The 27,691-nt window shown below is 35.4% G+C and overlaps 7 protein-coding genes across 7 annotated transcripts; 2 read left to right on the top strand and 5 right to left on the bottom strand.

Annotated features, from left to right (window-relative positions):
* Positions 4,512-4,962, top strand: LOC104700332. The gene has a single exon (XM_010415836.1). It carries the CDS (start codon positions 4,587-4,589, stop codon positions 4,797-4,799), a length of 213 nt encoding a protein of 70 aa, XP_010414138.1. The 5' UTR covers positions 4,512-4,586; the 3' UTR covers positions 4,800-4,962.
* LOC104700334 lies at positions 5,027-9,260 on the bottom strand. Its single transcript, XM_010415837.1, has 12 exons — positions 9,000-9,260; positions 8,277-8,905; positions 7,953-8,113; positions 7,623-7,683; positions 7,343-7,408; positions 7,078-7,163; positions 6,872-6,935; positions 6,568-6,780; positions 6,380-6,445; positions 6,220-6,299; positions 6,002-6,127; positions 5,027-5,450 (listed from the first exon to the last, which is right to left on the bottom strand). The coding sequence occupies exons 1-11, from the start codon at positions 9,139-9,141 to the stop codon at positions 6,016-6,018; spliced, it is 1,680 nt and encodes a 559-aa protein (XP_010414139.1). The 5' UTR covers positions 9,142-9,260; the 3' UTR covers positions 5,027-5,450; positions 6,002-6,015.
* LOC109125599 lies at positions 9,526-10,084 on the bottom strand. The gene has a single exon (XM_019227536.1). The coding sequence runs from the start codon at positions 9,994-9,996 to the stop codon at positions 9,724-9,726; it is 273 nt and encodes a 90-aa protein (XP_019083081.1). The 5' UTR covers positions 9,997-10,084; the 3' UTR covers positions 9,526-9,723.
* LOC104700335 (poly [ADP-ribose] polymerase 1) lies at positions 13,047-18,922 on the top strand. Its single transcript, XM_010415838.2, has 19 exons — positions 13,047-13,392; positions 14,005-14,054; positions 14,137-14,359; positions 14,453-14,639; positions 14,754-15,036; positions 15,203-15,398; positions 15,498-15,659; positions 15,732-15,792; positions 15,874-15,937; positions 16,027-16,510; positions 16,592-16,704; positions 16,788-16,864; positions 16,971-17,131; positions 17,232-17,423; positions 17,507-17,615; positions 17,748-17,830; positions 17,947-18,084; positions 18,218-18,400; positions 18,621-18,922. Exons 1-19 carry the CDS (start codon positions 13,249-13,251, stop codon positions 18,666-18,668), a joined length of 2,958 nt encoding a protein of 985 aa, XP_010414140.1. The 5' UTR covers positions 13,047-13,248; the 3' UTR covers positions 18,669-18,922.
* On the bottom strand, positions 19,076-19,780 carry LOC104700336 (LOB domain-containing protein 14-like). Its single transcript, XM_010415839.1, has 2 exons — positions 19,455-19,780; positions 19,076-19,360 (listed from the first exon to the last, which is right to left on the bottom strand). The coding sequence occupies exons 1-2, from the start codon at positions 19,731-19,733 to the stop codon at positions 19,076-19,078; spliced, it is 564 nt and encodes a 187-aa protein (XP_010414141.1). The 5' UTR covers positions 19,734-19,780.
* LOC104700337 (type 1 phosphatases regulator YPI2-like) lies at positions 22,954-24,207 on the bottom strand. The gene is made up of 2 exons (XM_010415841.2): positions 24,079-24,207; positions 22,954-23,516 (listed from the first exon to the last, which is right to left on the bottom strand). The coding sequence occupies exon 2, from the start codon at positions 23,487-23,489 to the stop codon at positions 23,151-23,153; it is 339 nt and encodes a 112-aa protein (XP_010414143.1). The 5' UTR covers positions 23,490-23,516; positions 24,079-24,207; the 3' UTR covers positions 22,954-23,150.
* On the bottom strand, positions 24,474-27,119 carry LOC104700338 (protein ROOT PRIMORDIUM DEFECTIVE 1-like). Its single transcript, XM_010415842.2, has one exon. It carries the CDS (start codon positions 26,578-26,580, stop codon positions 25,339-25,341), a length of 1,242 nt encoding a protein of 413 aa, XP_010414144.1. The 5' UTR covers positions 26,581-27,119; the 3' UTR covers positions 24,474-25,338.

Below are 27,691 nucleotides of genomic sequence, written 5' to 3' on the forward strand. Positions count from 1 at the left end.
ATATATATATATATATATATATATATATATATATATATGTATATTTGATAATCAACGTTTTGAAGTAAAATGACAACATGCATGAATCATGCTCTAGAAAAAAAGAAAAGAAAAAAAAGGGATCATGGATTCATAATTCTGATGACACGAGTATTATATGTGTATCATTAAACTTGTTTTCTTAATTGTTTTTAAACGTGATTCGATAATTAGTGGACCTATCTATACACGTACGCGTGCGAATTATGCAACATTTTAAAAAACCTTACTCTCTCCATTTTGATTTAGGTTTTATATTGGGTACTAACCATATACGCGTATGCATCTAAACTTAGTTATTAATTTTTCGTCGTTAGCGGAACTGAAGACTTGAGTTTAATCGTCGTGTTTAAACATAAATCTAGTAATTGCTGTTCAAACAAAATAAGAAACATAAAGCTAGCTAGTAATTAATGGTTTTGTTCTTATAGGTCGACGATGTTGTGGATCTTCAGATTCATAGAATAATGTGCTATCTCGTAACTAGCGGTCTAGCACAAGGAATAGGATCGGCCAAACTTTTTGTTGTTGATTAATACAATTATGTGTCGTCGTACTGTCGTTCATATTTCAAGCCTCTTCAATTCACATATAAAAGTACATATATAAATGCTCACTTGTTTTTGTTTGTGTTCTTTTGTTGTAGATTTTGGAGGCCAACATTGAGGTGAATACGACTAGCCAAACTCTTTAGGCCTTAATTATAACGTATCCCCTTGCAAAAAGTACATTTTTTTTTCCGTTTACTCTTTCCAAAGCATCTTTGCGTTTTGCCGACAAAAAGCACTTATTCATGCAAGTATAAACTGTAATCGACTTAAAGAATTATGTTTACTTTATCATATTGAAATTTTAATATATTAAGCATAAAGCGATCGGGATGTTACAAGAAAAAAAAAGTTGTAAACCTTATGAGTTTATATAAATGATTTTCTATTCAACGTTCCAAAATGAAATTACTGCATGAATCATGATGATTCCTACATGACGCGAATATATATGTACTCAAAACTTATGTTTGTCCTTAGATATTTTAAGTTTGGTGGACCTATATAAACGCATGCAACTATGTAACAATTGTAGTTTGTTTCTTATAACTCAAAATAATGTTTTATATACGCGTAGTATGTATTTATATGGATACTTATACAATTAACTTCGGATATTATATATTTTTTAAACACTGAATTTAAAAATAAACCTAGTAATTAACTGTTTTGTTCTATTATAGGTCGATGTTGTGGAACGAATACGATATTCATTATTCACAGTCGCAGTCACATGTAAAAATATGCTATATATCCTACCTACCTAGGAATAGAATTGGCCTGAAGTTGTTCGGTTCTCGTGTGAGTAAGAGTCAATTTGGGATCCAATTCGGGATTTTCCTTGAAGAACTCGTGGTGTAAGGCGAACCGAGTCGTTGTATAATTTTTTTGATTAATTCCAATATGTGTTGTTCAAGCCGAGTGTTTATTCACAAATAAAAGTCAATTCTCAAAAAACCCTGTGAGACCAAAATTCCCGAGTCAAATAATGAAACAAACTCTGATGTCTATCTATAATTAAACACACACCCATACACACACGCAATTTTAAGTTATAACCAAAATGAATATAAAAATAGACAAAAAATCAACGTAATGACGGAGTAACCCATTCGCTTTCTACTCGGTCATTTGCATAATCTCTACCTCCACACGCAAATTCTTTTAGTTTCTTTTCACTTTACTACTCTAGTGAAAATGAAACCAAGTACACAGTAACACACATGATATATTTAAGGAAAAAAGACACTGAGCTATACCAAGTATAGCTTAATACATGATTACATGTACCAACTTTAAAAATGTATAGCTAACTACACAAAGTAAATAAATGTATTTCATGGCCACATGTACCAACTATATGATGACATGTGCTCAACATCACGATCATTTTTATTTTAGTACATTGTTTGTCAGAATCCGGCGTTGACTAGATATGTCCGGTGTTGACAAGCAAAACTTTTTTTTTAGTATTAGAAACAAAAGTATTAAAATTGTTTTGTTGAATTATTTATGGTTAAAAAAAACATATCTATATCCAATATAAAGATATATTATATATGTTTAATGCATTAATCTTATAATAGTTAGTTTTTAAAAAAAAAGTTCAAAACTTAAATAAAATTGAAAATAAATCATTAACAGTTTTTAAGATATTGAAACTTAAACTAAAACCAGAAAATTTATGTTATAATAAATAAAATATGGACAGTATTTACTTAACATTGCAATTCTTTGGTAAATCAACATATATCTTTATGAATACTAATCACTTTATAATATTATAGCATTTTAATTTGTTTGATGTATATTACACAGTTTTATATTGTTTGTTTGCTGTATTTGTATCATTATTTTGTGAAATATTTTAAAATAATTATAATATTGTAATTGTGAGAAAATAAAATTTATTAATTTTATCAACCACATAAATTTAGTTTTACTAATCCACCGATGTGGAACATTAAAACACACATTGTTTTCTTCATAAATTGAGTAATATATCTTCATTTTTAAAAATTCAAATCACAACATACACAACACAAATTATAAGGTTAGTTTCAAATTTGTACTTCTCAATTAATATAGTAGGATATGTGGTAAAATAAAAGTTTTAATATCTGAAAAATTTATTAATGATTTTTAGTTTATTTAAAGTTAAGTTTTACAATTGAAAAAAAACTATTATAAGATTGATTGCATTAACAAATGTAAAATATATCTTTATAATGAATATAGATATTTTGTTAATTAATAAAAGCCAGAAATTATTCTATAAGACAGTTTTATTTTTTTGTTTCCAATACTATAATAAAATTTTAAAAATTAAAAATTTGTTGGTCAACATCGGTCAACGCCGGTCAAACATGGTCAACATCAGATTCTAACAAATAGCATACCGGAATAAAATGATCGTGATGTTGAGCACATGTCACCATATAGATGGTATATATGATCATGCAATACATTTACTTAATGTAGTTGACAATACATTTTTAAAATTGGGATGTGTGAGCATGTATTGAGCTATAATTAGTATAGCTGAACATCTTTTTCCTATATTTAATTATAGATAATTGGACGTGAGTATGTTTAATAACTCAGTTGGCCTACATATTGATGTTTTGTAAAAGTTACGTTATTCACGTTGTGTTTAGCATCTTAAAATATTTGAACGGTAATTTTATATATTTGATGCAAAACGTAAACAAATAATCATATATTTAACTAATTTTATGTTTGAAATTAGTTATTTAATAATTTCATTATAACTTACCAAGTTTGAATGCTATGTGGCTATCTATTTGGAACTTTGGTTTGATGGTCCACATGCTTTATAAACTTTTCATAATTCAATCCTTTGAAAATTTTGATGGATTTTCAATATATGGACTTTTTCTAGTAGTAACTTTTTTACCAATGTGATATATATGTATTAGTATTACCAATTATGTGTCCTCACCAACCAACGGTACAACAAAATGATACCAAATCTGCATTACAAATTTACAATGCAAATGGTACGAGCGATAAAAAAAAGTGGCTGCACATGCAGTTGTAAAGTTGTAGTGCACATGAAAATTAAACTCAAACCAAGTGACGGTATATTACTATATTGTGCTCTTTGTCGTTGTCATATCAGAAAGTGCATTCTTATATTTAACGATAATTAATCAAGCAAGAATTTATCGTCATTACGTACATTTAGAAAAAGGGTTAAAGACAAATTTATCACTACACCAAATATTGATCCTACAAAATATAAACATAATGGGGATTTAATAACTCGAAAAGTTAAAATTTAGGTATAAAAATTAGAGTACATTTGTCAACAAGATATTTTTGTTTATCTTTATTTTTCGCATTACTTTATGATTGGAGCTCTATCATATAGTAATTAAGTACTAAGCACCATATATATTATTAACAATGGTTTCTTTCAGAATAAAGTTTTCACCAGAAGCTATCCAACTTATAAAAAGGAAAAGAAACGCTTTACTTTTGTAAAAGATGAGCGACGTACTGAAAAATATATTTCGAGAGAGTATCGATTTTCACTTTGTCACGGAAAGAGAAATTTGCATCCCACTATGAAACCAAAATCAAACCAATCTAAACCAAAAGCGGAATTTGGTTAGACTGAGGCAGCTAGGGCCAAGTCTTGTATATTTTTTAGCAAAAGCTCATGGTGGACTTGGCCAAACCGTGTATTAGTGAATTTTCTATTTAGATTTGGTTCAAACTGTTGAAAACGTACGAATTCTTTTGTTAGTAAAGTCAAAGTCAAAGTTCATATATGTGTGTGTGTGTATACATAAACATAAGGTAGTGAGACCAATCTTGCACAAGTCAAACAATGACATCTCAGAAACCTTATAAATACGAATCATAATCAAATTAATTACACATACAAAACAAAAAAGTCCCTACAACTCACCAATAGAAAGCTCATTTTTGTTTATGTTTGATCTCATTCAAAGAAAGCATTAAATTCTAAGCATGATGAAGAAACAATTGGTTGTCGTAGTTATGTTAGTTGTTATGTTCGTTGTTTTCTTGGGCGCTACGCAAGTTGAAGCCATGAGGCCTTTCCCGGAGACCGTCGATGAAATCGGGCTTCTGTTTCAGGCGCTGCAAAGAGGTCCGGTCCGTGGCTCTGGTCGGAACGGTTGCACCAATATACCTCGCGGTTCAGGCAGATGCCATAACTGAGAGCTGTCACACGAATCTTTTTCATCTTCATCATTCTTTGATTCTAATTTTGTTTCCACATTTGTGTGTTACGTACATAAATTACATTTACGTAATTATACGATAGCTTTAGACTTCGTTTCATGTAAATCAATTGTAATCAACTGAAATTTAATTGGTTTATATTAGCGTATGTACTCTATTATACAAATTGGTGGATCAAATGGCATTTTAAGAAACAAACGTAATAGTCAAAAAAATTTCTGTTTGAACAAAACTTTTTAATTGGACTTTTGGTTTTGGGCTTGGAAAGGTAGACAATACAGTGAATAATTAATTCAAGTACTTGACTTATATAATTTAACCTGAAAACTCACATAAACACAGGAACAAGCGCTTTATATACAGCGTCTAAAGAGAAAGCCGTTCTCATGAGTCATGGCAATGTATTCCGACTTACACGATTACACCGTTCTGTATAGCCGAAGGTCTTTCCCTCCGACGTCTCTTCTTGATGTGACTTTTACTTAAAGTCAGACCTTGACGGCAACAAAAAACAACGCCCCTTTATGTTTCCTACTTCACGGTAAAATATGAATCGGATATGTTTTGGTCAGGGATTTACGCGCACAAGATACCGAGAGTTCATCAATGGTCCTGTGAAAATAAAACCTGCATTGATGTGTGGAACTTGGGATAATTAGCTTTATCAGTAACAGTAATAGCAACATTGTAGGTTTGTGGAGGATGCATAGATGCTAACTTGAATAAGAAGTTTTACTAATAGTCCTAAATTCATGATCGCAAGAAGAACTGTTATAGGGAAAATGAAGAGTAGTGAAGAGTAGCTGACATGGAGAAATGGTGAGAGATGATTGGCCAAGAGGTGAATGATGTGTTGGCAGAAGCTTAGTGGCTGGAAGGGTTTGTTAGAAAAGAGGATGATAGAGATATATAGAGAAGGAAGAGTACATTGTGAAGTTTATGCGAATAATCAGAAATTGAGAGTTTGCATCATCTTCTTCTTCTTGGTGTGTTTCTGTGAGAGTTTGGTGTCTTCCTCAGTACTAGCTAGGGTTGTTTCTTCATTCTATACCTTAGCTAGTTGAGATGTGAATCTTTTTGTTTGAGTTCTTAATTTGAAGAGTGTGTTTTCCCTTATCAAAAACATATTCTTGTGCGATGTAAGAGAGATAGAAACAGAGCATGTAAGGCGTGTGTACCTGTGTGAAACTGTCTATGTTCTGTAGCCAAGCATCAAATGCTTGTAATAACGACCCCGGATGATCCGTTGCCACCAGTATTTGGTTGAGCTCCAGTAACTCATCTGCATTCGCTCTTGGATGAGCCTGTAAGACAAATCACTCGGGTGTGTGAGGACCAAAAGAAAGCAGAGATTTAAAAGAACATATCCATGCAATAAGGGAAAAAGTTTGTTCACCATCTAACAAGGCATCTTTTAACGCCTTGAGATATAGGCCGAAAAAATGATGGATCTCGCTGAGTATACAGTATTCCAACCTAAAACAGAATCAACCCTTTTTAGTAAAATGGCTCGCGGAATTAATGTCTACAGATCAAGAAACGACAGATCTTATTACCTCAACCAATGCCATAGCAGAAGGGTCTTCAAAGATCTCAAGGCTATAGTCACCCAGATAATTTACCTATTTAACCATTGATGCTTATAGATTATCAGTGATGCTATAATCATTGGTTTTATGTATAATAAGGTAAAACTGAAGAAAGTTCAGCTTTATTTCCATTAAGGGTCTAGAAGATTAGGTACCGCTAATTCTGTATTGACAAGAGCTTGGACAAAATCCATCAGCTGAATCTTAGCCCACTCAGAGTTCAAAGTAGGATCCTCGGTACGCGGAGGATGCCTCCATGCAGCACCAAAACGTAATTTCTCAGACGGAATGCTACCTTTTCGTGCATCACTGGCATACCGTTGCAGCCGCAACATAGCTTTTTCCATTGCAGGGTTAACCACAGCAACCTATACAAGAAAACACATTGCAACAAATTAACGGTTACTTTCCTGTGTAATTTGACAGCAATTGCAAGCAATCAGTTTTAAGTGAGCTTACTTGTATATATGCCAAGTATGCATCTACAATATCTTCAATTGTACCTGCTTTACTTCCCATCAAACTGATAAAAAACAATTAGGGTCACTTTTGAAAAGCGAAAAGTGGGGCTTTGACACATTTTGAGGACACAAAAACACATAAAGGACTAATAGCAAAAGAAAGCTACAATGAAGAGTGAATACAAAAGAAAAGGGAACCATTACCTTTGGTAATGATTACTCTGCTTAAGCGCATAAAGCTCGAATAGATGCCGAGAATTGGCACCAAGAACATCCGCAATGATAGTCCACTACAATTTCAACATTATGTTAAAAGTCCAATATTATAGACAGCAAAGTAAGCAGATAGCTTTTAGCAGAAATCAACCTTTCTGGTTTGACATTGTTAGGGTTTAGAGCTGTCACACTAGTTTTCAATATTTCGGTTTCACTAAACAAGCAGTGCCATTACCTACAATAATTTTCTCACCTCCGAAGCACTGAAGTAATCAGGAACCATGTGCAATTTGGCTTCTTGGGGAGTCCATCCAAATGTCTACAAATGAAACAAAACCAAAATGCAACATAAAAAGGTAGAATGCGGAAAAATAAGAAACCTCAATTCTTATGTTAACATGATCTCTTGAATCGGAAATAAATGAAGGGCGAGACTAGAAAACTCTACATTATATACCAAATTACCGATACATGTTCACACAAATGCATACAGAACCCATAGTTAGATATAGATATATTTGTAGCTGCTATACCTCACGAGAGATGAAAATGTCTGGACACCCGAAGTCAACAAAGGCTTGATATGAGTAGTAGCTGTCAGGATACAAATTATTATACATCAGAGAAATTGATAAAAATATTTTCAAAATAACATACATAGGTAGGAATCAAGTTCAGATCGGAAAATGACTATTCAGAATTTCTGTAACTAACATGCGACAAAGTAATAAAGGTCCAAGACCAGTTTCTTGTCTAGTGTTTATAAAATAAAACTTATATGGAGCTAGGAGACCAAGTAACCATCAAATAGTAACAGCTTGTACTTATAAAACCCAAAAAGGTAAAGAAAAAATAAGACCAACCTATCCGAAGTCACAAATAGGACAGGTAGACAGCGGTCATTTGCACCTAACGCTATTATTCTCCATACAAGATTGTCATGGTACACTGACGCTGAGATTGTTGAATCATCAGTCTGAATAGCACTCTTCAAGATTTCAATGTTGTTTAAGACCAACTTAGGCTGCCAAGTGAAACAAGAAACAAAGACAAACAAAACTAAGCCAACATTACTTAAACCAGAAAGCAACATCGATAAGTTGGCAAAAATGCTTCTAAATGATACAGCCACTGTTTAAACTACTTACTAAGATCAAGAAAAGTTTAGTACTTATCAATTTCATTACCTGGAAGAAACCAATCTCTGCAGCTTGTGACAACAACTCGAGCATCAGCAATGGCCAATCAGTACTAGAATTAGCTAATGTTCTGGAAAACCCATTAGTTCGATTAAGATGGGCAATGGCATTAGCTCTCCAACCCTGGTGCACCTTTATGACCTCTTTGGCCAATCTTAACGCAAAGGCAGTCTCTCTATAATACGAAGCCTCTTCAACAGACAAGCTATCACCTTTCTCTTCCAATTCAAGCAACCCATCAATCTCATCGGCATTTCGTCGAACAGATAGCGCATACACTGCCCTTTCCCAAAGAAACGAAACCGAGACTTTCTCTGGAACGGCAATGTTATAGCCCTGAAGTATACGGCGAAGTGCGGTGTTAAGACCATACCATTTGTTCATAGTAGTGAAGATCTGCTGCGAGCTTATACTCCCAAGTTTGATAGCTTTGTGGCTCATGGATTCAAGACAGTTCTCGAGCTGGGTTTTGCAATTAGACAACAATGGTGGGTCAACGCTGGTCCAAGAAGTCCATGGATAGGACTGGTGATGATCTGGGTGGTGTTCGGTGATCGATTGCGCAAAATCTACATAGCCAGCGATGTGAGGCCCTTTGTTCCAGTCTCCGAGTAGACCTAAAAAAAGAATTGAGATCGAAACGATTCAAAGCTACGATCTTTTGAAAAAAAAATTGGGAGAATTTTAGGGATTTTGCAATGGTGGATTTACGATTAAGAATAAGGGTGGTTTTGCCAACACCACGAGGACCATGGAGGATGAGCGGCTGAGGAACACGGTGGCGTTGGACGTGGTTGTTGAGAACTGTCTCTAGAAGTGGCCTTGGAATTATCTTCCAAGGTTTATTCACCATTTCCTCTAACTCCTTCTTCTTCTTCGTCGTTGCCTTGAGAGCTCGATCAGTGTATGGGTTTTAGGGACACTCCCAAATCTCGGGAAAATGTTTCAATCGAAAGGGTTTAAGCGTTTCAGGATCTCTCTCTCTCTCTCTCTCTCTCTTGTTAAGGAAGAACATAATTCAAATCGAACCAATCTGAACCGGGTTTGTTCTTCTGTTCGGTTTAATCGGATACGAATTATACTGAGAAAACCAAATTAACGTAACCGGAACTGGTTACTTTTTTTCAATGTTTTTTTTCGTTTTGATTTACTGGAGAAATTTGATCCAAATTTATATAACTAATAAAAGTGATTCACAGACTTTATTGGTAGACCGTAGGCATAATTATTTCACAAATTTGCAAATAAATTTTTATTAACTTTCGTAATTTCTATAAGCCAATGAAACATGTATTTGCTTTCATAGCTCTGTTGTTACAAGAAAAGTTAAAAGTATGATTTCTCGTGTACAAGAAAAATGAATAAATAAATAAATAGTCCAACTCCACCCATAGACCAGATTTGGGTATTGGGATAAAGCTTCACGTGAGAGAGATCATCCGTGGCACGAGCCTGGGCTACCTTTGGGTATGTTAGAGCATTCGTTAGGACCAGACCCAGGGACCGCACCCTTCTGTAACGACTCAAACACGAACCGGATATCAGTATCGAAGTTAATTCGTAAGAGCCTCGTCGCTCCTACTTGTGTGGAGTCCAAAAAAACCATTAAAAAGGCAACCAAAATTACTCCAACTATCACTTGCTTCATCATCATCACTATAACTTTGTAGTAGTCTCTCTTGAACTTAAAAAAACAAAAAACAAACATACACAAACATAAAAATGTGTTTATTTGTAAGGTCGTTTACTCTCTTGTGTGGCATTGAAGATGTAAGTTTGAGTTCTATATATAGAGAGAGCGAGAGAGTTATGTAGGAGGGTTTTTGGATTGTTTGGTCATACACTGACTAAACAATATTCGTAAAGATTGACTTTTACTTGGAAAGAAATGGTTTTCAACATTTGATCTAGAAAATAAATATTTGAGATATTTGATCAATCAAGTTAACACATATAACACGGTTTATGACTTGGCCTCCAAGATTTCTTGCTCTTACCGAAGGTGTCTTGAAAATACACCCCGGAGGATGTGATCTCGGTTCGAGTTGACTTCTACAATTCCGGTTGGTTTTCCCAACAATTTCAGCTTGGTTTTCCCAAAAAGTTATGGTAATCAATTTGATATTTTGTTTTGCCTCCTGAAGTCTGGATTATATCGCACAGTCCGGAATAAAATTTAGTAATGTAGCCGGATCGTAGTAATATTGTTTTTGCATCTTGTAGATGTTTTTTGAAAAATCTACACGACCACTACTATCCAAATATTTGCCCATGACCATGAATTGTTGAATATTTTGTTATCAAACACATCATAGACAAACAATCAAATTCGAAGCCGGCCATCATTGACACGAGTTATGGGAGAAAACAAGTTGTTAGACAAAAAAGTCTTGAAGGGTGGTTCACTTATTCTCTACATGATAACATGAATAATTTCTCTATGCAATATTATCTAATTCTTAAATTTAATAGATGCATTTAATGTAAAAATGTTATATTTTTTTAGTTGAATAAATAATAGGGAAATTCTCACAATTATAAGTTTTAATCACGTCGCGCTAGATTAAGTTTCGTTTTTTAGTCTACGTCCCTCGTTCTCAGATTGGTAAAACGGATAATCTAGCACGACGTGTTCGCACAGTTCCGCACCTAATTACCTATGTAAACAATGTTCCTTCGTATTAGCTTGTTTGAGTCAATCTTGTACTCTATTGTTAAAAAAAAAATTTTAATTCCAAATGTAACACATTATCTCTAATTTTTTTTTAAATAGTAATATGTTTCAAGATTAAATCTAAACCCTAAACTCTACATGTAAAAATGTTGTTTTTTAGTTGAAGAAATTTTACATTTATTTCAAAAAAAATTGTAAATATTAATGTCTACCTAGGTATTTTTTTTTGTTTGTGTCAAAGATAGCAAACCACAGATACTATTAAATATTAACTAGGTTAGATCCGCGCTATGCCGCAAGATGTTATTCTATACATTTGATATTCAAAGTATGATTTTTAATTTTTTGAAATTATGTTAATCATGAAAATTATGGTTTACACAATGCTAAGATATAGAAATGAACCGAAAAAAACCTACAATGGTTTGTAACTCTGTAGTATTTGTTATTACAATCATTTACTCGTATAATTGGTTTAACTCTACTATATGCTATATTTTTTTCTCCTATTATTATTGGAGATATATTAGTGTAGTGTTATTTTGTGGTGTATTTTTGTAAATTACAAATTTAATCATCTAAGTTTATATAGTTTGTGTTGTTATTACGTTATTATTTGTTTGTTTCCTTTTGTAAATTACCTATTCTTTTTATAACAAGTCCACATATGTCAAAGTAAATAGACATATTTTTACTTTAGTTTGGTTTTGTGTTATTATTTAAATATTATACTTATGTTAAACTGTATACAACATTTATAAGGATTATGTTAATTGTCAAAGTTATTTTAAAAGTTATAGATGATTTAGTTTTTTTTAAATTAAAACATTTGATTTTCGATCTTAAACATTGTTAAATTTGTCACTGGTGTTCTTATAGTTAAATCTTGAGAGGCAAAGAACCTTTATTATTACACGTCATAATTCAAACACTGCAATCATCACTGTGAAAAGGAATCATATAGTAAATGCATAAGCAATAAGATAGACATATGAGAATTTTTGTCTGATATTACGTAACTAATTTACTCTAGTTTATGTATGCTTCAGAAAGAGAGTTTATCCTCCAATCACGTTTGAGAAATTACTCTAGTTTGGTTCATATCCCTTATATGTATAAGTTTTCTTATAAAAACAAAAAAATACGAACATGTTGCGCTCACAAAGCTCGAGAAATAATTTTTTTATTTGTCCTCAGTTTTTAATAGTATTTCTATTTACATACCACTGTAATATTTTTTTTTAAATGACACCCAAAATTTAAGTCTTTTATTTTCTTTATAACTTAATTGTATCACTTACTTACATTTCTATAAAATTTTAAGAACTTTTGATTCATATGGTGAGATAATATAAAATTCATATTATAATAATTTTCATAAGTTAAATCTTAATTATTATACAAGAATTTTAGATATTCAAATAAAACTAAAAAATATATACTATACAAATAAATTTTAGATCCCAAATAATAATTTTACCGATAAATATTACAGTATAGATTTTGTATATATAAATTACAATAAAATTATTTATTAACTATTGTATAAATAAACTGCCAAAATGATGTTAGATTACAAATAATACTTAACCAAGATGTTTAAAGAACCTTGTGTCCCTTAATCGTCACCTTCCTCAATTGTCATACTAAAGTTAATTTGGGTTTTTTTACTATTTTTTCTGGATACTTGTAATTGAGCTGGACTAATAACAGAAATCAGAAATAATGATGTGAAATAGAGAAAGATTATTATTGGATAAAAATCTGGAGCTGTATTAGTCCTTATAATTTGATTGACTAATTGTTTTAAACGATTTGTCAACTCCACCTTCAACTAAAAAACTTTCGACTAAAAAACTGAGGTGTATTGTATTAATCATATCTAAAACAAAAATTTGATAATCATATTGGATAAGCGTTGGAAATAAACTATAAATTGAATTTAATATTTTTTTTTTCGTCTAATTGAATTTAATAAATTTATGATATCACGATATTAAAGATTAGTAGTAAATAAAATTAAAAGCATTATCGAGTGATTTAATTATTAAAAAAAAAAAAAGGCAGCTTTTAGGGTGAAAAAGGGGAAAAAGGGTTAAACGGTAGAAACACAATCTGTAAAGCCGTCGCCGAGAAGCCCACTCTCACCTGAAATATTCCTCAACACCGTCGTCATCATCATCAGCATCATATTGGAGAGAAGGCGTATGTTTAAATAGTCTTCTCCTCATCCTCCTCCTCACACTGGTGTAATCTTGTCTTACCGTAGAAAGGGAATTAACAGCAATGGCGAGTCCACATAAGCCGTGGAGGGCAGAGTATGCTAAGTCTTCAAGGTCTTCATGCAAGACTTGCAAGTCCGCCATTACCAAGGAGACCTTTCGTCTTGGAAAGTTAGTTCAAGCCTCTCAATTTGACGGCGTCATGCCTGTACGACTCTCTTTCTCTCTCTATCTCCAAGAACTTGGACCCGTCTCTGTACTATACTCTTGTGCTTGTTACTGTGGATTCTATCAATAGTCATAATGCTTCTTTATGGTTTTCGATTTTCGAATCACAAAGTTACTTCCTTTTAGGGTTTTTGTGAGGTAAATTTGGTTCTTTTTCGTTGAAATTGGCGTTGTGTGAGGGTTTTATCTTGTTCATTCTGCTTCTTCTAAGCTCTGGGATTACTTTTGGGTATCAAGCTTGCTTTTTTTTTTGCTCTGTTACTTACTTCTGAAAAAGCTTTTCATTCTCCTCCTTTATGCCTAATTGAATGTGATAAATCAGCAATTTAAGCTAAAATTTGTAGCCACTTTTGATGATTGCAAAAAGTTTCGTGCTTTTTACAATGACATATGTGAACTGCTATTTTCTGGAATGTCAAAGATCATTCTTCTCTTGTTATTTTAACTTGGAACCATAGAACATTGTCTTACTTCCTTCTTCCTGCTTTGCTTAACTTTCCCATTTTGATTATATGTTGCTTTAGCTCCAGTGGACATGAAGTTTTCGTTAACTGGCAGTATCCTCTCTGTACTTTTGTTTTATTTGACACAGATGTGGAACCATGCTAGTTGTATACTGAAGAAAACGAAGCAGATAAAATCGTATGTAAAACCAATTCCCCTTAGTGAAAATGTATGATAAGCATTCAGCTATCAACTTTATTTTGTCTCTTGGTTTTGCTAGAGTTGATGATGTTGAAGGCATAGAATCACTTCGCTGGGAAGATCAGGAAAAGATTAGAAAATATGTCGAATCTGGAGCAGGGAATAGCACAAGCGCCAGCACAAGCACAAGCACGAGCACGAGCAGTACCGCTAATAATGCCAAACTAGAATATGGGATTGAAGTGTCACAAACTTCTCGTGCCGGTTGCAGAAAATGTAGCGAAAAGATTTTGAAAGGAGAGGTAAGTGTTGTTCTTCATCTGTCATGGCTGTAGCAATTTATATGAACTGGTCCTCGTGCATTAGGGTTATTGGTATGTTTTTTTTCTTTCCAGGTACGTATATTCTCTAAGCCTGAAGGCCCGGGTAACAAGGGTTTGATGTGGCATCACGCAAAATGTTTCCTTGAAATGTCTTCCTCCACTGAACTGGAAAGTTTGTCTGGATGGAGAAACATACCAGACTCAGACCAAGAAGCTCTTCTTCCCTTAGTGAAGAAAACTCTGCCGGCAGCTAAAACTGGTAAGAGTCTTGAGGTGTTCGGTAATGCATTGAGTTTCTTGTTACAGAATCCTGATTTGCAGTACTATAGTCTGATGGCTTTCTGTTAATTTCTTGCTGGCACAACTGGGACAGAGACAGCAGAAGCACGCCAAACAAATCCAAAAGCAGGCACAAAACGAAGAAACGATTCTGGTGATAATGAGAAGTCGAAACTAGCAAAAACTAGTTTTGACATGACTACAAGCGGTGCTTTACAACCTTGTAGCACAGAAAGGGTAATGGAGGCTCAAACTAAAGAATTGTGGGACCTGAAGGATGATCTGAAAAAATATGTAACAACAGCCGAGTTGCGGGAAATGCTTGAATTAAATGAACAAAGTACAAGAGGATCAGAACTTGATCTACGTGATAAATGGTAAATAACATTGCGAAGCTATCTGGAAGTATATTGCTTGGAAAAGACATTCTGAAATGTTGTCTGTTTTGTTTCTTACTGTCGTGTGGATATTCTTAAAGGTAATTTGGATTAGAGACTCTGATGCGTAATCATATTCTTGACCTCTCTGCTTGTTTCTTTTTAGTGCTGATGGCATGATGTTTGGTCCACTCGCCCTCTGCCCAATTTGCTCTGGTCATCTTTCCTTTTCTGGAGGACTTTACCGATGCCATGGGTACATCTCGGAATGGAGCAAATGTTCTCATTCCACTTTGGATCCAGACCACATCAAAGGGAAGTGGAAGATTCCAGAAGGAACAGAGAATCAGTTCCTTCTGAAGGTAAATCAGCCAGTTTGTAGAGTTGATAATGGTATGAGTTAGGTCAGATGTGGTGTATATTACTCATGAAGTTTATATTTTTCTTCTGATTCCTTGCAGTGGAATAAGTCTCAAAAGAGTGTAAAGCCAAAACGTATACTGCGCCCTGTATCGTCTGGTGAGACGTCGCAGGGTCAAGGTTCTAAAGATGCAGCTGACTCCTCAAGGAGTGAAAAGCTATCAGATCTTAAAGTTTCAATTGATGGAGATACTAAGGAACGCGTATGTCCTTCTGTCAAATTTTATAACTTAAATTAGCTTTGCACTTCATTGCTTGATGGGATCATTTTGCAGCAAGCATGGAAGAAGAAAATCGAGGAAGCTGGTGCAGAGTTTCATGCTAACGTTAAAAAAGGTATGTATTTCTCGAGTGTTTAGTTTAGCCTATTGTAAAAGTATTTTAAGCTTTTGAATATATCTGTTTCACAATTTGCAGGTACAAGCTGTTTGGTTGTCTGTGGAACGACAGGTATCCGAGATGCTGAAATGAGAAAGGCAAGGTAGGAAAAGGCCTTTATTGTACTGGTACTCTTTAACTCATCACACTCTTTGCTCTCACTTTTAACGTTGGTGTTGATATATGTGTCAGGAGGATGAAAGTGGCTATCGTGAGAGAGGATTATTTGGTTGACTGTTTGATAAAACAAAGGAAACTTCCGTTGGACAAGTACAAAATTGAAGACACTAGTGAGAGCCTGGTCACTGTTAAAGTAAAAGGACGAAGCGCTGTGCACGAAGCATCTGGCCTCCAAGAGCACTGTCACATTCTTGAAGATGGGAACAGTATCTATAACACAACTCTGAGCATGTCTGATCTTTCTACCGGTATCAATAGTTATTACATACTCCAGATAATCCAAGAAGATAAAGGTTCAGATTGCTACGTATTTCGTAAATGGGGCCGAGTTGGAAATGAAAAGATTGGTGGTAACAAAGTGGAAGAAATGTCAAAGTCTGATGCGGTTCATGAATTCAAACGTCTATTTCTTGAAAAGACTGGAAACTCATGGGAATCTTGGGAACAAAAAACAAATTTCCAGAAACAACCAGGAAAATTTCTCCCGTTGGACATTGTAAGCATCATATCTTTTGTATCTTCAGATTCTCTTATTTTCTTAAATCATTCATAAACTAATTTGTATCTTTTGTTTCAGGATTATGGAGTTAACAAGCAAGTAGCCAAAAAAGAGCCAGTTCAGACCATTAGCAACCTTGCTCCTCCATTAATAGAATTAATGAAGATGCTTTTTGATGTGGAAACTTACAGGTTAGAAACTTATTTGCCATTGTCTTCCTCGCCTCTCCTCCCCCTAGAAACGGCCTGAAGTAACTTATTAAATACTTTTTCAGATCTGCTATGATGGAGTTCGAAATAAATATGTCAGAGATGCCACTAGGGAAACTCAGCAAACATAATATACAGAAGGGTAACTCTTACTTGTCCAGTTTTAGATTTTTGTTTCTAATAAATAATGAATCATGGTTCTACATCACATTTCTGTATATTGTTTTTTATTGTTTGTTCTTCTATAGGTTTTGAGGTATTGACAGAGATACAGAAGCTATTGACTGAGAGCTACCCCCAGCCTTCTATCAAAGAAAGCTTGCTTGTTGATGCTAGTAATAGATTTTTTACGATGATCCCTTCTATTCATCCTCATATTATCCGTGATGAAGATGACTTTAAGTCTAAGGTACTCGCCGTAGAACAAACACCTTGGTGTTGTTTTTAACCTTGGTCTTTTTTTGTTTTTCCCTGCTTTACTAAAATAGTATTGTATCTGTATGTCGCAGGTAAAAATGCTCGAGGCTCTGCAGGATATCGAAATAGCATCAAGACTAGTAGGCTTTGATGTTGATAGCACCGAATCTCTTGACGATAAATACAAGAAGCTGCATTGTGATATTTCACCACTTCCTCATGATAGTGAAGATTATCGATTAATTGAGAAGTATCTTAACACAACGCATGCCCCAACACATACAGTGAGTCCACTTCCTCGTTACATTTTTTTATGTTTGCTTTTCTTAATTTTTCTAACTCAATTTTTGATTACTGAATTTGTCAGGAGTGGAGTCTTGAACTGGAGGAAGTTTTTGCTCTGGAAAGAGAAGGAGAGTTTGATAAATATGCTCCTTACAGGGAAAAACTTGGCAATAAGATGCTCCTATGGCATGGTAAGCAAGCTGCAACCAGCCACACTAAGATAATTTGGAAGCAGATACAAGAAATATTGATTGTTAATATTTTGGTTGATTATATATTTATGTCTTATCCCTAGGTTTAAACCTAATTAACTCTGCTCTCAGGTTCTCGATTAACGAATTTTGTTGGAATTCTGAACCAAGGACTAAGAATTGCGCCGCCAGAAGCTCCTGCTACTGGCTACATGGTCAGTACTCTCTCTGTGGCTATGCTTGTGTGGTTCTCATCAGTTGAGGGATTTTGCTATCTAGTTAACTTGTTGGAGGTTCTGAAGCCTAACTTCTTGAAATTCCTGTGTTTCAGTTTGGAAAGGGGATATACTTCGCTGACCTTGTCAGTAAAAGTGCTCAGTACTGCTACACGTGTAAGAAAAACCCGGTGGGTCTAATGCTTCTGAGTGAAGTTGCATTGGGAGAAATACATGAGTTAACAAAAGCTACGGTGAGCCCATATTGCAATTTTCTAGGATATGATACACCAAACATGTAGTCCTTATGTTGAGACTTTAGGCACAACATCAAATATTTCTTATCTCTGTAATATGACTGTTTCTCTTATGTCCACAATTCTTTAGTACATGGATAAACCTCCGAGAGGAAAACATTCGACCAAAGGGCTTGGCAAGAAAGTGCCTCAAGATTCAGAATTTGCCAAGTGGAGAGGTGATGTGAGTGTTCCTTGTGGAAAACCTGTTTCATCGAAGGTCAAGGCTTCTGAGCTTATGTACAATGAATATATCGTCTACAATACAGCTCAGGTAACTTCTGTTTCCCTTCCTTGTTCCTTTCACCCATTTACAATGGGATAGGTTACAAACACTATCCTCTTCGTGTCTGTATGGGTAATTGGAATGAGAAATAATAAATCATCTAGAAAGCTCATACGTCAGATATTATTTTTGCTACACGTACTGTGACCCATTCTTATGTGCTTATGGTGTGTACATATCTGACAAAGATTACTCTGTCTATGGACAGGTGAAGTTGCAGTACTTGTTGAAAGTAAGATTTAAGCACAAGAGATGAGCTCGAAACTAAACAGGACGACATAACTTTTGTTAACTAAATGTCTTTTGGGAGATCGACTCCAACATGAAGACTTAACTGTTGTAAATAGTCTTTTAGGTTATCAAATCCAACATGAAGTCACAGATTTTGTCTCTCTCGCTTTTGTAGATGTGGCTGGTTTTAAAACAGTGTGCACTACATTTTGTTATGCTTTCTCTCTGTTATGACTCTTTTTGGTCTTAAGACAACACTTGTTCAGATCTGATGTTGTTGTTTCTATGGAAGATCTACGAAGAAATGGTAAATCTCAAAGAGAAAAGGGTTGCCTGATCCAATCTCTGCTATGAAAAATGTTCAAAACTGGATAGTAAAGAAGATTCTAGAAGAATTTAAAGTTCATTCTCTGACAAAATAGTCACTTGTACTCATACAGACCAAGGAAAATTGGCCTCCTGGTAGTAAAGAGATTCATTTGAGCTACAAAGTGACTCATTCCGATCCATAGATCGCTCATGTTCGTGTGTAGCACCAGTCACTGGGTTGAGGTCTGAGTCCAAGAATTCTTGATGAAACCAGTTGTGAAGATCTTGTGGCCTTTGTTGAGCAAGAACCTTTTCTTGTTGCTTCAGATTGCAACTAGGATCCTCTTGAGGAAACCTTCTAGAAGCTTCTTCTCTAAGTAGGACCACTTGTGCTTGTAGACTAACAACCTATAAGTAAGTGATGTTACTTGTAAGTACACTAGAGATGATGAAGCAAAAGACCAAAAACAGTTTACATATAAATCATCCTAGGCAAAAATACCTGTTGCTGGAGGGAGAAGATTTGGGAGACGCATCCGTAAATAGGATCATGGAGACGAGAGTGAGCCTCGTAAGAGATGGTTCGTACGGCGTCACACCGGTCCTGGTCAGGGAGATGAGAAATGAGCTTAGAGAAGTTGCTGGCTCCAAACACTTTGTGAATGGCTGCAAAATTAGAAGATCCTTCTTCGTAGCAAAAATATGGTGCAAATACACAACCTTCTACACATTTCCTACGCAAGAACTTGCATCCTCCACATGGTGAACCTAAACCTCCCATACTCAAATGTAAATAATCTAATTATTAACGAAATATTAGCTTTGAAGAAGATTAATACTACTGATGACTATTATATAGTGCGTGTTTATATGCAAAGGTATACTAAAGAACTATGGTGGGATTTATGATAATCCAATTTTGTTATTTTACTTATTTGTCTCTCTAATGGCGTACAATTACAATACAATTCCAGCTTTTTCTTTTCCCTCAAGTTAATATACATTGTAAATATCTTTTTTTAAATATCTTGTCATAATATATAATTGTGTTTAAACGTTTGAGGAAGAGAATATTCTTAGAAAATAGTTGAGAGAACCCTATTAATATTGGGATCCGATCGTATGAGAGATTTTGTTGACGTATAGGACAAAACAACGAGTAAACATGAACCAAACCCAAGTTGCTTTTTGTTGTGGTCATAGCATTCTTGATTCATTATTTACTTCATTCTTTTCTTGATAATTTAGTATAGAGTTTGCTTTTAATGTTTGTAAATTAGATAAGTTAATGAATATGAAAGTGAACTATGAAATACTTAACAAGAATATATAACTGTATACAGAAATGGGACAAGGTAACTTATTCTAAATAGATTTGAAACATTAGCTATGCTCAGTCACAGTTTCTATCAGACTTTACAGACTAAAAAAATAGAAACCCATGATTATCCAGCCCACATAGTAATCATGAATCATGATTATCAACACAAATATTCCCAAAATAATTGATCAAAGTACAAAAGTTAAATTATTCGAAAAGAATGAACAACTGATAGTGGATTCATGACTTAATGTTGGTTTAGTGGAGATTAAAAATAGTAAGAAAAATAAAGTTTGAAGATTGATATATGCCATCTTTAGAGTTTCTTTTTTTAATCTTTTATCTTTGTGTTTAGGACTTAAGGTATCCTAAGTTATGTCTAGCGTTCTTTGAATCTATGACTCCTCAAACAACTCTCATAAGACATATCGGCCGTGCACATCGATCAAGTGCAGACCAGTCCAAGGTCCCTGGAGCCAACTATATTAATATTACTGATACACAGAGTTTTAAACCCTATTTTCCTACTGCAAATGCACAGCAAAGAAGTAGTACTTAGGGGTCGAATCCCACGAAGACCAAGTTTTACTCTATGGTTCTATTGGTTCAATTTCAAGCTAAGACAATTCAAATTTGGGTTTGTTTGGTAACAGTAACGTGATTAAAACGATATAAAAAGGCAATAAGCAAAACACTAGATCAGGGGTGATTCTTGGGAATTTCAGAGATAACAACTAAACAACTATTCAGGGCATAGATTAAGTACCAGTCTAGAACTCAAACATAAATATAAACTGATCCACTGTCGTGGTATCAATAACTCTATCTGATCGATTCTGTGCGGAAACGCGGAGCACATGCTCAGACATCCGGATTTTTAAACCCTATTTTCCTACTGCAAGTGCACAGCAAAGAAGTAGTACTTAGGGGTCGAATCCCACGAAGACCAAGTTTTACTCTATGGTTCTATTGGTTCAATTTCAAGCTAAGACAATTCAAAGTTGGGTTTGTTTGGTAACAGTAACGCGATTAAAACGGTATAAAAAGGCAATAAGCAAAACACTAGATCAGGGGTAATTCTCGGGAATTTCAGAGATAGCAACTAAACAACTATTCAGGGCATAGATTAAGTACCAGTCTAGAACTCAAACATAAATATAAACTGATCCACTGTCGTGGTATCAATAACTCTATCTGATCGATTCTGTGCGGAAACGCGGAGCACATGCTCACACATCCGGAGCACATGCTCGGCGGTCCATAAACCCTAAACTGTCGTTTGAGCCCAGAATCGCAGACAAGCATTAAAGAACAGGAATGATAAGTTCACAAATCACCGACACATCAACTTTCGCAGGTCTAGGATAATTTGCCCACTAATGTCTTTTCTAGCAACCTATTACACTTTTGATGAATAGATAAACCTAGAATCATAGATTGGGTGATCAAATCAACCTAAGCATTAAGTCTAACAATAGTGAAGACAATCGATTATATAAAGCCCTATTTGTGTTCTGTTGCTAACCCATGAAACCCCTTTTGAAACCCCTAATCTAGCAAAGAAAACTACTCAGACATAGAGAAATGAATCATAGCAAAAGATGAGAAATTCAATGACATAAAAATAAAAAGGGTTCAGAGAATGCTTCACAAGGTAGCCGCTCTTCTCCTCTCACAAAAAACGTCGCTCAAAAATCCTCCAGAAAAAAAGTATATTCTGTCCCCTAAAAACCCTAGGTTAAATAGCATACAAGTGGAGAAAAATAAGGAAAGAATCCAAATTCAAATCTTCCTATTAAAAATCGATATCCTCCCTCTTTCTCTCACAAAGGATCGCCTAAAATAAGGGGAATTAGGCAGGGAATCGGCGCCTAGATGCTTGCCACGTGTCGTCATGAATCCGTAGAGTTGGGAGCATATGCTCGGAAATCGAGAGCATGTGCTCCTGGGTCTAAAATCAGCTTTTCTGCTCCAATTCAACTCCTTTCTGCTCCGATTGCTCCTGCTGTTCTAATCCTTGCTTTTAGCTTCCTAGCCTCTTATTACAACCTGAAAAGGACTCAAATAACTACAAAACTATCAAATAAACGGGGTCAAAGTGAGTCAAAACCGTAACATATCAATTACCCACATCAGTCACAAGACCACCAAAGCATCCGACCAGGAGCGAATCCATTACATGAGTGATCGATCCAAATCACAGTCCACCTGATCCGGAAGTTGCATCAGTCATAGCATTGGCCATCACTTCTCCCTTCATGACCGAAAATATATTATTGATCTATGAAACTTTCATTAGTGTTTGGATTTACACGTTACAAATCCTATTCGAGTGGGAAAATAATGATGAGCTTGTTCTTTAATTGATGTAACCCGAACATTGCATTTGAGAGGTAACAGAGATCAACGTTTGTCAATAACTTTCACAGCGTCTAGTAATTGAAGACTAATGACGAATACTGCTCCGGTCAGGATTTGAAACGAACAAAACTATACAAGTGGTAATCAAATTTAATCGCTCTTCAAAGACCATTCGAAGATTGGTGATGAGAAAAACTCAAACACGTCTGAGATTGAATTCAAACACAGCCGCAAAAGCATATTCAAAGGTAAAAAGAAAAGATTTACACTTATGTGATTCCTTGACTAATTAGCAAGCTTTAATGAATGATTAACATAATTGTAAATAAAGCATCAAGGAATTAAAATCAACATTGCAATAAATCTGCAAATTACATGTACATATACATAAAGCCCAACCAGGGTTAGATAGGGGAAGAGACCAAAAACCTCAAGACAAATATGTGTTCTTCCATGATCTATTAAAACGCTTCAATATATATATATATATAGTGATGTGAGAAAAACACTGACTAATTAGTCAACAGCTTTAGAATCATTAGAAGAAGAGGCCTCACCAGATTCAGAGTGTTCATGGTTACGATCATGATCATGATCATGGTGATGTTGGTGGTTATCTTCTTCTTCTTCGCTGTCATCCTCATCAAAGGGCTTCTGTTTGTGAAAGATGCAACATTTCTTTGAACTCTTCTTCTGCATGAACTCGTTGTCCACAGTCCCCTCTTTCCACGAAACTTTCTTCTTCTTCCGGTTCAAACGAAGCACTAATCTTTCTGTAGGTTGTGATTGAGAAACAGGGTTTTCTAATACGACAGAAGTTGTTGCTGAGGAAGAAGGCCTCGTCGCTGTGCTCATAGCTCAAGATTAAGCTTTTGATTTTATCTGCATAGGGAGACAACAAAAAAAAATGATCAATCTTTGGCTGCTCAAGACTTGTTGTTTCTTTCCTCTAATGACAAGAAGAGCTAAATGTATACAACAAAACTGCAGAGTTCACAGCTCAAAACTAAGATGATAGTGGATTCAAAAATCAGAGATTCATGAGAAGTCCCAAGCTTAAAGTAAATAGGACAAAGAAAGAAGCAAAAGCTTCACACCAGAAAAATCAAATCCTAAATCAAATGGGTTCAACGCGTCTTTTTTATATATGTTTTTTTTGGTTGAAACATATGTAGCCATTGCAAAACCTAACCCCTACAAATCGTGTAACCCAAATATTTACGGTTCGTTCTTCTGGAAACAACAGAGATGCTAATTTTTGTTAACCGTCAAAATCAAGATCTGAAACCTAAACAAACACAACGAATCTCAATTTCTTACGCACCCATCGATTGAATATAAAAAAATTGAACATCAAAAAAAAAAAATAGGGTTTCGATCGCTGGGAACAATAGCAAAAAGCCTAAAACTCAATCAAAATCGAAGAAAAGATTAATAAGCAAACCTGGGGAATGGATCGTAATAGTTGCTGGCTACAAATCCTCTTTGGTTCCAAGTTACAAGGAGGAGGAGGAGGAGGAGGAAGAGAGACGCAGACGCTTCTTGTTTGAGTGAAATTGAAAAAGGTTGATTGATGATGGAGAGAGAGAGAGAGAGAGAGAGACAAATTTGAAAGACTCTGGATGATATAGAAGGTCATGGATCATGAGTTATTTACTTTTTGCGGCTTTTAATTATTTTATTTTATAAATAAGCATTCCTGTAAAAAAATATTTTTAACACTACATTTCAGATTTGTGTTAAATCAGTCCATATCAAATTATAATCAAACACAACGTTCTCCGAACAGTAGTAACAAAATGCAGACAGGAGTGACATCTGAAATGAATGCTAAAAATATCAAACAAACTTGAAATGAATCTTGTTATTGCAGATGATATAAAGGTACAATCCAGAATAACAAAATGCAGACAGGAGTGACATCTGAAATGTATCCTCTAATCATTCTCACTTACTGCGAATCTAAATACTGTCATGTATCCTAAGCTTACTTCCAGAATACCTGCAACAATGATATCCTTTTCAAGCATAAAAGATGTTATCTAAAAGCAAATATGCAAAGAAACACTACTTAAATGAACGATTATATGTCTACAAAGATGTCCCGATGAAGTTGAGGCTGATATTATCTGATATAAACCATCTTCCTTGTACACAAATCCAGCCATTTTATCTCTTTGACCTACAAGCCATAGTCTCCTGTTACCACTTGTCCACATACATCTGTACTATTATCTTGCTAAATGTGAAACCAACAACACATTCCGGGAAGAATCCAAGTGCGAGCAAGCAAATATCTTCACTGAACTTTTGGATATCAACAATGAACACACTTTAAGACGCTCTTCTTAGAGATATTACATTGAATCAACTAACTCTAACTTCTTGTTTCCCACCCACCCAAAACTAAATGAAAGCATTTCAGCTGCCCCCAAGACTGAAATCACAGTTTCCATTTTGATCTTTCACCCCTGGGGAACAACTAGGCCGCATCTCTGACCTTCTAAACAAAAACTGGAGAAGTGATGTTTAAGGGAAACTTTATCTATACAGTCTGCAATCTTTGAGACATGGTGTTTTTGCTGTAAAGCTAAGGAGATCACAATATGCTCTTAGATCAAATGCAAAACAAGCTGTTCCTCCCAAGAGTTATTGAGATGTAGTAATTCTCAGCAAATAATGTTTCAACTTTTCCAGAATGCTCTTATTGGTTGTCACTGAAGAGAATCTGATAAAACCTTTTTCTCTCTTCTGTATCAAACAGACCACCTGGTCGATCACCATGGCTTTCTTGTTCATTGACATCATCTTCATCGTGAATCCTGTCTTTCTTTCTCACCTCAGACTTCAAAGATTCAATACCTTTCTCTCTCTTCTTCTCTTGATTAGCCAAATACCTCCTGTGATTATACTCATACAAGCCCTGCTGCATCAGTTCCCCAAATTTACCCTTCACAACAACAAGCGGGTCCTTGTGAATCAATTCCGAGCCATTGTATCCTTCTCTAAGAAGCACAGTGTGAACCTGATACTTGTTCGCTACATAGAATATGCCTGGATGTTTCAGAAGCATAGAATTTAGCTTCTCCGGCAACCCAAATTCCCTCTTGAAATGACTCAGCTTTACGATTGACAGCTTCTTCCACAGCGTCAACGAGAGTAACTCGTGCACCAAACCAACACTTCTCTTCTCACTCTCCTTTGAACCTTCGACAAGATCCCCATGATCCTCATACGGAGATATGTAAGGAGAGTTATTAAACTCCATGAACCTCTCCCAAGGTTTGGTCCATGTGGAAGGTAACGAGCAAGAGAAACTAGGCTCAGAGCCACATTTGTTTGCTGCTGCTTCCACTGCAGAAACAGCCAACTCAGGCTTCCACAACAAAAGCTCTATCTCCATTGAACTCTTCCTGCCACTATAATTCACTATCCGAAACACATCTGAGTACTTTGGTAGTATCCTAATAACATAATCATCAGGAAATCCAAAGCTCCGCTTAAACTCATTAAGCTTCACCACATTGAGGCGCTGATTAACACTCATCATAAGCAGCTTTGCAAGCCTATCAGCTAGCACAGGCTCTTGGGCATCTTTGACCAACTCTTCTTCTTCCACAAGCGTCATCATGGGTTTAGTTAAACGACAGTAATACTCATCGTCCTCGAGATAAACGTGGAAACAACAAGGGTACTTCTTAAGCCAGTTCAGTGCTTTCCCCTGCAGATCAAGAGTCTTAAACTTCTTCTGTAAAAACTTAACCGATGCAACCTGGTTGGGACACCTTAAGATAACGTTCTTGAGCCTACTGTTAACTATCCATCTCTTGTTACGCGAGAGAGCAGATTCGAGATCAGGGTCTTTCTTCGTAGAGCAAAGTGAGAATCTTCGGATTAACAATGGAACCTTCTTGGTACCCAGAATTCCAAATAAATCCCGTATCATAGCGATATCAGTTTCTGATTACCAAACCTAATCAAAGTGAACACCTAAAGCTTCGCTCTTTATATATTGGCTTCTATTACCCAAACTCAAAAATCCAATTTTTGACGAATGCGATTGGTTAAAAGCAAAAGCAAATAGAAAAGCCCAACCTTTAGAGCATCAGAGGAGCACAACAGCGGCACAAAGGAGGTGTGGTTGGAGGAGAAAGGAGAAGCCTTTGAAGTCGATTCATCAGGAGAGACTCAACAACGCCACAGTTTCGACAAGAGTTAAAGAAGAGACTTGGCTTCTGAAACGGCTGGTTGGGTTATAAATATGTGATTCAAAGGAACAAAATTTATGCCCCAACTCAGCAGCTTCTCTAGAGGTTAGCTGAGCTCTGCAGCAAATGAGGGAGAACGAGACAACCCCTATTGTGAAAGCTGTCTTCTTTCTACGATTTGTTCATTTTTTTTGTTTTGGGTTTGGTGTTTACTCAGTTTTGATTATTAGGATAATTACATTTTTTGCACTTGTGTTAAAAGGCTCCACCTATTCACGCTTCCAAATTTATAACTCGATTCCATATAGCTTACAAAATCGATTTGCTGAAAAACCAAGATTTCGTCAAAGATCGCCGTTGGATCAAGCGTGAGTATGACGAATTCAAGGTCAGTATCAATGGTCTTCTTCCAGAACAAATCAAGAAAAAGAGCTGAGCAATTCAACTTGAGAGAAGAGCTCAAGGAAAAGCGGATTGTCCGAGAGAAAAATGGTGGCGTATTGCCACCAGATGGGGTTGATGTGGTAAACGCAACGTGGATGGCTGATGGTACGCATTGGCCAGGCACATGGTTTGAACTTAAACCTGATCATTCAAAAAGAGACCACGCCGGAATACTACAGTTATATATATGAACCTTCAACTTACAGTTATTTCTAATAAAACCATAAAAACTTTGTCAAACTTGAGAAAAGTGCCTGAGCTTGAACCGGTGATGGGTGGACCAAATGAAGGCGCGCTAGATTTCACAGGGATTGATATTCGTGTACCTATGTTTGCATATGTCTCGCGTGAGAAACGCCCAGGTTTTGACCACAACAAGAAAGCTGGTGCCATGAATGGTATGGT

Source organism: Camelina sativa, chromosome 7 (assembly GCF_000633955.1).
Source record: "Camelina sativa cultivar DH55 chromosome 7, Cs, whole genome shotgun sequence".
Lineage (NCBI taxonomy): Eukaryota > Viridiplantae > Streptophyta > Magnoliopsida > Brassicales > Brassicaceae > Camelina > Camelina sativa.

What these genes read in the sequence shown, in the direction of transcription:
- LOC104700332 (XM_010415836.1), top strand. Translation starts at nt 4,587, where the DNA reads ATGATGAAGAAACAATTGGTTGTCGTAGTTATGTTAGTTGTTATGTTC.
- LOC104700334 (XM_010415837.1), bottom strand. Translation starts at nt 9,141, where the DNA reads ATGGTGAATAAACCTTGGAAGATAATTCCAAGGCCACTTCTAGAGACA. An exon ending in ATTACTTCAGTGCTTCGGAG is followed by an intron (nt 7,164 to 7,342) that starts GTGAGAAAATTA and finishes TTGAAATTGTAG; the next exon opens with TGGACTATCATTGCGGATGT. An exon ending in CATACTTGGCATATATACAA is followed by an intron (nt 6,781 to 6,871) that starts GTAAGCTCACTT and finishes TTTCTTGTATAG; the next exon opens with GTTGCTGTGGTTAACCCTGC.
- LOC109125599 (XM_019227536.1), bottom strand. Translation starts at nt 9,996, where the DNA reads ATGTTTGTTTTTTGTTTTTTTAAGTTCAAGAGAGACTACTACAAAGTT.
- LOC104700335 (XM_010415838.2), top strand. Translation starts at nt 13,249, where the DNA reads ATGGCGAGTCCACATAAGCCGTGGAGGGCAGAGTATGCTAAGTCTTCA. An exon ending in AAAAGATTTTGAAAGGAGAG is followed by an intron (nt 14,360 to 14,452) that starts GTAAGTGTTGTT and finishes TTTTCTTTCCAG; the next exon opens with GTACGTATATTCTCTAAGCC. An exon ending in TAAGATGCTCCTATGGCATG is followed by an intron (nt 17,616 to 17,747) that starts GTAAGCAAGCTG and finishes CTCTGCTCTCAG; the next exon opens with GTTCTCGATTAACGAATTTT.
- LOC104700336 (XM_010415839.1), bottom strand. Translation starts at nt 19,733, where the DNA reads ATGGGAGGTTTAGGTTCACCATGTGGAGGATGCAAGTTCTTGCGTAGG. An exon ending in TCTTCTCCCTCCAGCAACAG is followed by an intron (nt 19,361 to 19,454) that starts GTATTTTTGCCT and finishes ACTTACTTATAG; the next exon opens with GTTGTTAGTCTACAAGCACA.
- LOC104700337 (XM_010415841.2), bottom strand. Translation starts at nt 23,489, where the DNA reads ATGAGCACAGCGACGAGGCCTTCTTCCTCAGCAACAACTTCTGTCGTA.
- LOC104700338 (XM_010415842.2), bottom strand. Translation starts at nt 26,580, where the DNA reads ATGATACGGGATTTATTTGGAATTCTGGGTACCAAGAAGGTTCCATTG.